The sequence below is a fragment of the Poromitra crassiceps genome, assembly GCF_964638095.1.
Source record: "Poromitra crassiceps genome assembly, chromosome: 22".
NCBI lineage: Eukaryota > Metazoa > Chordata > Actinopteri > Beryciformes > Melamphaidae > Poromitra > Poromitra crassiceps.
Genome location: NC_139647.1, coordinates 4,892,927 through 4,901,271, shown reverse-complemented (window position 1 = coordinate 4,901,271; position 8,345 = coordinate 4,892,927). Strand labels below are relative to the sequence as shown.

The following is an 8,345-nucleotide window of genomic DNA, read 5'->3' as shown; positions in this document are numbered from 1 at the left end:
AATGCATTGAAGATGGATTGGATGAATCTGATCGGCCAAACCACCTCCGGAGGTGGTCAGGGATGCATTGTGTACACATTGAACACAAGTGTAAATGCAATGTGTCCTCTCAATCTGGATACAGCAACTTTATGCAGATTGAGAGGACAACCATTTCTGCAATCTGATTGCAATCAGATTGCAGAAAATGCATGTTAACGCCAGGTGTAAATGGCCTCAGAGAGAGAGAGAGAGAGATGGATGGAGTGGTCAGCAGTGAGGCATTGTGCTGTTGCTATTCACACCCTGAGAAGACTGAAATCTAACATTGCCCATGTTCTTCCCATTCAGAAAAGTATCATTTTTCAGTGCAATAGTACTTCATAATAATACTTCATAATAATACTTGGCAAGTCATGAGAATTTGTCTGCATATACCAGCGTTGTCAACAATGCCCAAAACCTACAGTTCCAGTGCTGAATACAGTCTGTAAATACAGTCTATAAATACAGTCTATAAATACAGTCTGTAAATACAGTCTATAATACAGTCTATAAATACAGTCTGTAAATACAGTCTGTAAATACAGTCTGTATTGTTTGTTTTGTCTGGCCTTTGTTCTCTGGGATTACTATCTCAAAAGAGACCGCTCAAAGATTGATTTAATAGGCCTACGAATCTTTTTTGTTCACACTTACTGTACACTGTGTATGTGATTCAAACCATGTTCACACTTACTGTACACTGTGTATGTGATTCAAACCATGTTCACACTTACTGTACACTGTGTATGTGATTTAAACCATGTTCACACTTACTGTACACTGTGTATGTGATTTAAACCATGTTCACACTTACTGTACACTGTGTATGTGATTCAAACCATGTTCACACTTACTGTACACTGTGTATGTGATTCAAACCATGTTCACACTTACTGTACACTGTGTATGTGATTTAAACCATGTTCACACTTACTGTACACTGTGTATGTGATTTAAACCATGTTCACACTTACTGTACACTGTGTATGTGATTCAAACCATGTTCACACTTACTGTACACTGTGTATGTGATTTAAACCATGTTCACACTTACTGTACACTGTGTATGTGATTTAAACCATGTTCACACTTACTGTACACTGTGTATGTGATTCAAACCATGTTCACACTTACTGTACACTGTGTATGTGATTTAAACCATGTTCACACTTACTGTACAGTGTGTATGTGATTTAAACCATGTTCACACTTACTGTACACTGTGTATGTGATTCAAACCATGTTCACTCTTACTGTACACTGTGTATGTGATTCAAACCATGTTCACACTTACTGTACACTGTGTATGTGATTTAAACCATGTTCACACTTACTGTACACTGTGTATGTGATTTAAACCATGTTCACACTTACTGTACACTGTGTATGTGATTCAAACCATGTACTCAATCTAAACATCTTTCCCCTCCTCCATTTCTGTTGTTCTTCCGCACAGATAAGATCTGTGACCAGATCAGCGATGCTGTCCTGGACGCTCATCTGAAGCAGGACCCTGATGCCAAGGTGGCCTGCGGTGAGTAACACAGCGTCCAGCTTACAGTCCTAAACAGTGAAGAGAGAGAGATACAAGATATAACAGCTTACAGTCCTAAACAGTGAAGAGAGAGAGATACAAGATATAACAGCTTACAGTCCTAAACAGTGAAGAGAGAGAGATACAAGATATAACAGCTTACAGACTCTAAACAGTGAAGAGAGAGAGAGATACAATATATAACAGCTTACAGTCCTAAACAGTGAAGAGAGAGAGATACAAGATATCACAACTTACAGTCCTAAACAGTGAAGAGAGAGAGATACAAGATATAACAGCTTACAGACTATAAACAGTGAAGAGAGAGAGATACAAGATATAACAGCTTACAGACTCTAAACAGTGAAGAGAGAGAGATACAAGATATCACAACTTACAGTCCTAAACAGTGAAGAGAGAGAGATACAAGATATAACAGCTTACAGACTATAAACAGTGAAGAGAGAGAGATACAAGATATAACAGCTTACAGACTCTAAACAGTGAAGAGAGAGAGATACAAGATATAAGCTATAAGAGAGAGCTACATTATAGAGCAGCAGTTCCCAACCTTTGCGGAATTATGGCCCACATCCGACCGTAAACAGTACGGAGGCAAAATAATACGTCCTCAGAGCATTTTTTTTTTTTTTTTGATTTTGGCATGTTTTTTTTAGCGGGGGGTTCCTATCTGGAGGAAGCCCCAGGGGAGCACGGGGAGAACATGCAAACTCCACACACAGAAAGGCCCTTTTTGACGAGCCCACGTGGGCCGTAGGCACCGAGGACATGGGGATGGGGACACACCCTCAGAGCCTCCAGCGTCCCAGGCCAGAATCCATCTGAGGACCTTCTTGCAGAGCGCTTTTTATTTGAATGATAAAAGGAGCTGTCCATCAGCACCACACAGAAAGCAGGAACTACAAGTGAAGGGCTGTCTGCAAAAGGCTAATTAACAAATAATTAATTACAAATGAAACGGTATCATTCAACAATGGAGAAATGCATTCTCATACATATATCTTTTTATTAAGATCATAATGTTTTGCAAATGATTTGGCAGCCCACATTGGCAATACCTTCGCTGCCCACCAGTAGGCCCCGGTCCACAGGTTGGGAATGGCTGGTATAGAGATTCATCTTATCTGATCTCTGGCTTACTCCTCAGCCCCATAATAACACTCTGCTTTCTCTGAACTAAAACAAATTGAACCACATGGTCAGTTTTGACACAGCTGTCAAAGTGACCCACTACCCTGAAACTGCCCTGAAAATGTACACATCTGCATTATTCCAATTATTTATCGTATTTCAATATTGACCTCTGAAAGTCACAAGGTGGGACCACTTGTGAGTTCAAGCCCTCTGAACTTGTTGGTAGCAGCAGTCGATAAATCCTGTCTTGTTATCTCAACACCTACTTTCAGATGACCAAAGTCTAAAAGCGATCAAGATGATAGAATTTCTTTTTTTCAATATTTTATTTTTCAATATTTCTTGGAACAAAACAAGAACAAGACAGGCTCAGACACAGGAAAGGAAAGGAAAGCATACATGTAACACGACACTCAATATTACAATTTTGTAATATGGTGCTACCAGCTGCATCGGGTGCTTATGTCCCAAATAGTTAGACATTTTCTAAGTGAGTTGGTCCTCAGGGACCTGAGTCTCTCCATCCTTATAACAGAGATCATGTCTGTCAACCACAATTGGAAAGAGGTGTGAAGAGGGGGATTTCCATTCCTTCAGAATGAGCGTTTTGGCAAAAAGTTGTCGCCAGTGTCAGAGACTGCTGTACAGCTGTAGGCAAGTCCAGAGAGGACTCTGAGCAGCCGAAGATGGCGAGTTCTGCCTCCGGCTGAAGGGTCATTTTGTGACCCAGAGTGCCCTCTGACGTCTGACAAGATGATACCATTTCTGAGTGTGTTATATTATGGAATGTGTGTGTGGTGCGGCAGGTTGATATAACCTATTGACTTACTTAGCCTTTTGACTTTAATGACAGAGACCGTGTGTAAGACCGGCATGGTGCTTCTGTGCGGAGAGATTACATCTCGGGCCAACGTAGACTACCAGAAGGTGGTCAGAGACGCCATCCGCCACATCGGCTACGACAACTCTGAGAAGGGTGAGAGACGACAAAATGGAAAACAGGAAATATCTCTGCTCTCTGCTGCCATCTTTGATGTGTCATCCTTGGCTCTCTGCCTCCTCTCCCTTGTAGGTTTTGACTACAAGACATGCAACGTGCTGGTGGCGCTCGAGCAACAGAGTCCAGACATCGCCCAGGGGGTCCACGTGGACAGAAAGGAGGAGGACATCGGAGCAGGAGACCAGGTTAGAACTGTTGCAAACAGCACTGCATGTCTGTTGCCAAATGTTGACCGTACAATCTACAATACGTATTCTGTACGGGTGGTTCCATTATCAACACAAGTCCAGCCACTGTGCAGCTCATAACGACCCAACCGACATCATGACTTCATGATTTGCCGATGACGATTTCCTTGAAACAGCCGTCTGTGTGGCTCCTCCCTCTCCTGCAGGGTCTGATGTTCGGCTACGCCACAGACGAGACAGAGGAGTGCATGCCCCTCACCATTGTCTTGGCCCACAAACTCAACTCAAAGATGGCCGAGCTCAGACGCAACGGCAGCGTCCCCTGGCTGCGTCCCGACTCCAAAACACAGGTGAGACTGTGTGTTCCACGCAGGAATGTTGTTCACCTTCGGCCAAAACAAACATAAAAGAACAACTCCATGAATTAGCCTATTGTCTCGATCCTGGGTGGCGTACAAGAGGTTGGTTTTGGTGCCAGCGCCAAAACTGGATCAACGGCGGCTACTGCAGGCGTTAAGATTACGTTCTCTGAGTGGAAACAATAGGCGTTTGACTGCTTTAGTCTGCAGTTAGCGATTTTGACTGCAACTCTGTGTGAGGAAATGTTGTTTAATGCCTTTGTGTCCCAGATCAGATATGGGGGCTGTTAGAACATTAGGTTAGAGAGCGCGGCTCAATTTACAAACCAAAGAATCGGCCAAAGAGGTTTAGGTTTATCCCGGATTGTGGCGTTACACATATTTTCAAAGCAGCAGTGTATTAGGGAATTAACAAGGCGACGCTGGCGTTACTGTTGCTGAGTGAAGGGGGACCGGGCCAAGAAGGTGCCAGCTGTGGATGTGAACGCGTCAGTTGACATGGAATGATGGCACTGTTCTGTTTTGATCCCAGTGCGAACATGCTGACTCTGTTGACCCCTCACTATGTCATAATCTGCTCCAGACAGCAGCAGAGAAAGCCAGCTGCAGCCTCATCAATCACAAGCCCAAATACTATCCAGGCCTAAATACTATCCAGGCCTAAATACTATCCAGGCCTGTTCCTTCACTTGAATATCTGGAAATCAGAGGATGTCATTCAGACTAGAATTAGAGAAATAAATAAAAATGTGGTGTCTGCGTCAGGCCACTCACTGTGAGGTCATTCTTGGCAGCTCACTCCATTGATACTTTTATGAATGAAAACTTTTTTGGAAACTCGAGAGTTTGTAGAGGAAGGAGGAGGGTGACCTAGCCTGACGTTGCCACATGGGGGCGGTATTGTTAAGGGTGACCCAGTCAGCTGCTCAAAGCACCGTCAGGGGAGGAGCTTGGAAAGCCTGGAGAAGCAAAGAGCTCAAGGTCACATGAGGGGACTTAACAGATACGAGAAACTTTAAAGTCACAATGAAAACTGCATTTTGAGAGTGATGTATTTCCTGTTGAAACAGGATCTTGGGGTGGCACACAATGCCGGGAGATGATCATTCAAAAGTGTAAATGAATGGGATGTCAGGTAGGGAGAGAAAGGGAGTTTTCTAATGGCAGGGGGGGCAGGAATATCTGATCATCTTATTTTTGTTTGTTTTATTGGGATCTTTATGTACGCTTCCTGGTTCCTGGTACACAATGAGGTCACCACTAAAGATTGTCCTTTTTCCAGGAAGTAAAAATAAGAATTAAGATTTTGATTTTGGCGGCGGGAGGGTGGTGGTCAGAAACATAAATCCTGTGTGGTAATTGGGTCACTGCAGAAGCAAAAAAAGAGGATATAGATAAGAATTAAACAAATGGAGACCAACAGATAAACAACATCTTTGTTGACAAATTTACAGGCTAACTGATTAAGTTAGGACTGATGTAAAGCTCAGTTACTGGATGCCAGAAGGCTGAGCTCCTCCTCTTTGGACAGACAGACACTCTCTCGCACACTCTCTCTCTCTCTCTCTCTCTCCAACATCTGGCTCTCCTCCGCCCCTCAGGTGACTGTGCATTACGAACAGAAGAACGGCGCGGTGATCCCTAAGAGAGTCCACACTGTGGTCATCTCCGTCCAGCATGACGATGGCATCTCTCTGGAGGAGCAGAAGAGCGTCCTGAAGGAAAAGGTGGAACACAATGTTTTTTGATGACAAATCTACCCTGTGTGGAAAATGAAGTTGTGTCTTCTGTTTGAACATGGAAGCTCCTCTCATCAGGTGATCAAAGCTGTGGTTCCCGCTAAATATTTGGATGACAAGACCATCTACCACATCCAGCCTAGCGGTCGCTTTGTCATTGGAGGACCTCAGGTGCAGTATGTTTTACTTGAATCTCAGTAGACTTTTTAGCAGTATATTATAGCCACTAGATAGGAAGTTGAGTATCAACATTAGACCATCCGACTAAATTGTGACCAAATAATTTATTAGAACACAAACAAACAAAAAATGGTCCCCACTGATTTCACATGTCTTCTCTCCTCTCGTGCACCACAGGGTGATGCCGGTGTGACAGGCAGGAAGATCATCGTCGACACGTACGGAGGTTGGGGCGCTCACGGAGGAGGAGCTTTCTCCGGCAAGGACTTCTCTAAGGTGGACCGCTCCGCTGCCTACGCCGCCCGCTGGGTGGCCAAGTCTCTGGTCAAAGCCAACCTCTGCAGGAGGGTGCTGGTTCAGGTGAGACCACAGATCAGTGCGTTACAGGTGTCCTATGCCATCTGTACTTCTGTGTGCGTTACAGGTGTCCTATGCCATCTGTACTTCTGTGTGTGTTACAGGTGTCCCATGCCATCTGTACTTCTGTGTGCGTTACAGGTGTCCCATGCCATCTGTACTTCTGTGTGTGTTACAGGTGTCCTATGCCATCTGTACTTCTGTGTGTGTTACAGGTGTCCCATGCCATCTGTACTTCTGTGTGTGTTACAGGTGTTCCATGCCATCTGTACTTCTGTGTGTGTTACAGGTGTCCCATGCCATCTGTACTTCTGTGTGCGTTACAGGTGTCCCATGCCATCTGTACTTCTGTGTGTGTTACAGGTGTCCCATGCCATCTGTACTTCTGTGTGTGTTACAGGTGTCCCATGCCATCTGTACTTCTGTGTGCGTTACAGGTGTCCCATGCCATCTGTACTTCTGTGTGCGTTACAGGTGTCCCATGCCATCTGTACTTCTGTGTGTGTTACAGGTGTCCCATGCCATCTGTACTTCTGTGTGCGTTACAGGTGTCCCATGCCATCTGTACTTCTGTGTGCGTTACAGGTGTTCCATGCCATCTGTACTTCTGTGTGCGTTACAGGTGTCCCATGCCATCTGTACTTCTGTGTGCGTTACAGGTGTTCCATGCCATCTGTACTTCTGTGTGCGTTACAGGTGTCCCATGCCATCTGTACTTCTGTGTGCGTTACAGGTGTCCCATGCCATCTGTACTTCTGTGTGCGTTACAGGTGTCCCATGCCATCTGTACTTCTGTGTGCGTTACAGGTGTCCCATGCCATCTGTACTTCTGTGTACGTTACAGGTGTCCCATGCCATCTGTACTTCTGTGTGCGTTACAGGTGTCCCATGCCATCTGTACTTCTGTGTGCGTTACAGGTGTCCCATGCCATCTGTACTTCTGTGTGTGTTACAGGTGTCCCATGCCATCTGTACTTCTGTGTGCGTTACAGGTGTCCCATGCCATCTGTACTTCTGTGTGCGTTACAGGTGTCCCATGCCATCTGTACCTCTGTGTGCGTTACAGGTGTTCCATGCCATCTGTACTTCTGTGTGCGTTACAGGTGTCCCATGCCATCTGTACTTCTGTGTGCGTTACAGGTGTCCCATGCCATCTGTACTTCTGTGTGCGTTACAGGTGTCCCATGCCATCTGTACTTCTGTGTGTGTTACAGGTGTCCCATGGCATCTGTACTTCTGTGTGTGTTACAGGTGTCCCATGGCATCTGTACTTCTGTGTGCGTTACAGGTGTCCCATGCCATCTGTACTTCTGTGTGCGTTACAGGTGTTCCATGCCATCTGCACTTCTGTGTGCGTTACAGGTGTCCCATGCCATCTGTACTTCTGTGTGTGTTACAGGTGTCCCATGCCATCTGTACTTCTGTGTGTGTTACAGGTGGCCTACGCCATCGGAGTGGCCCATCCTCTCTCCATCTCCGTGTTCACCTACGGCTCCTCCTCGAAATCAGAGGCAGAGCTCCTCCAGATCGTCAACAACAACTTTGACCTGCGGCCAGGAGTCATCGTCAGGTAAATGAGTGACCGTGACCCTTGTATCCTCCACACGCCTCGGGCCGAATGAAGAGAATAACAATGACAGAGCAAAATAGTGTGGTTACTACTTCAAAATATAAACACTGCTTCAAAATTAATAAGGGACTTTCTCAGGAGGAGCAATACTGAAGTGAGGTTTTGAGCCGCCTAGTGGACAAACACAGTTAATGCCAGTTTAATATTTTCAAGCATTCAGACAAAAACCAAGTAGAAAT

At 45.0% G+C, this 8,345-nt stretch overlaps 1 protein-coding gene across 1 annotated transcript in view; it reads left to right on the top strand.

Moving 5' to 3' along the window:
- mat1a (methionine adenosyltransferase 1A) overlaps positions 1–8,110 on the top strand; it is a gene marked incomplete at its 3' end in the record, with an annotated part of 12,027 nt that extends 3,917 nt beyond the window's left edge. Inside the window, exons 3-10 of the mRNA XM_083658717.1 lie at positions 1,481–1,558; positions 3,567–3,689; positions 3,786–3,898; positions 4,108–4,251; positions 5,862–5,987; positions 6,078–6,170; positions 6,357–6,539; positions 7,973–8,110. Coding sequence (XP_083514843.1) covers positions 1,481–1,558; positions 3,567–3,689; positions 3,786–3,898; positions 4,108–4,251; positions 5,862–5,987; positions 6,078–6,170; positions 6,357–6,539; positions 7,973–8,110 — 998 coding nt within the window. The remainder of the gene's footprint in view (positions 1–1,480; positions 1,559–3,566; positions 3,690–3,785; positions 3,899–4,107; positions 4,252–5,861; positions 5,988–6,077; positions 6,171–6,356; positions 6,540–7,972) is intronic.
- Between the last annotated feature and the right edge of the window lie 235 nt (positions 8,111–8,345).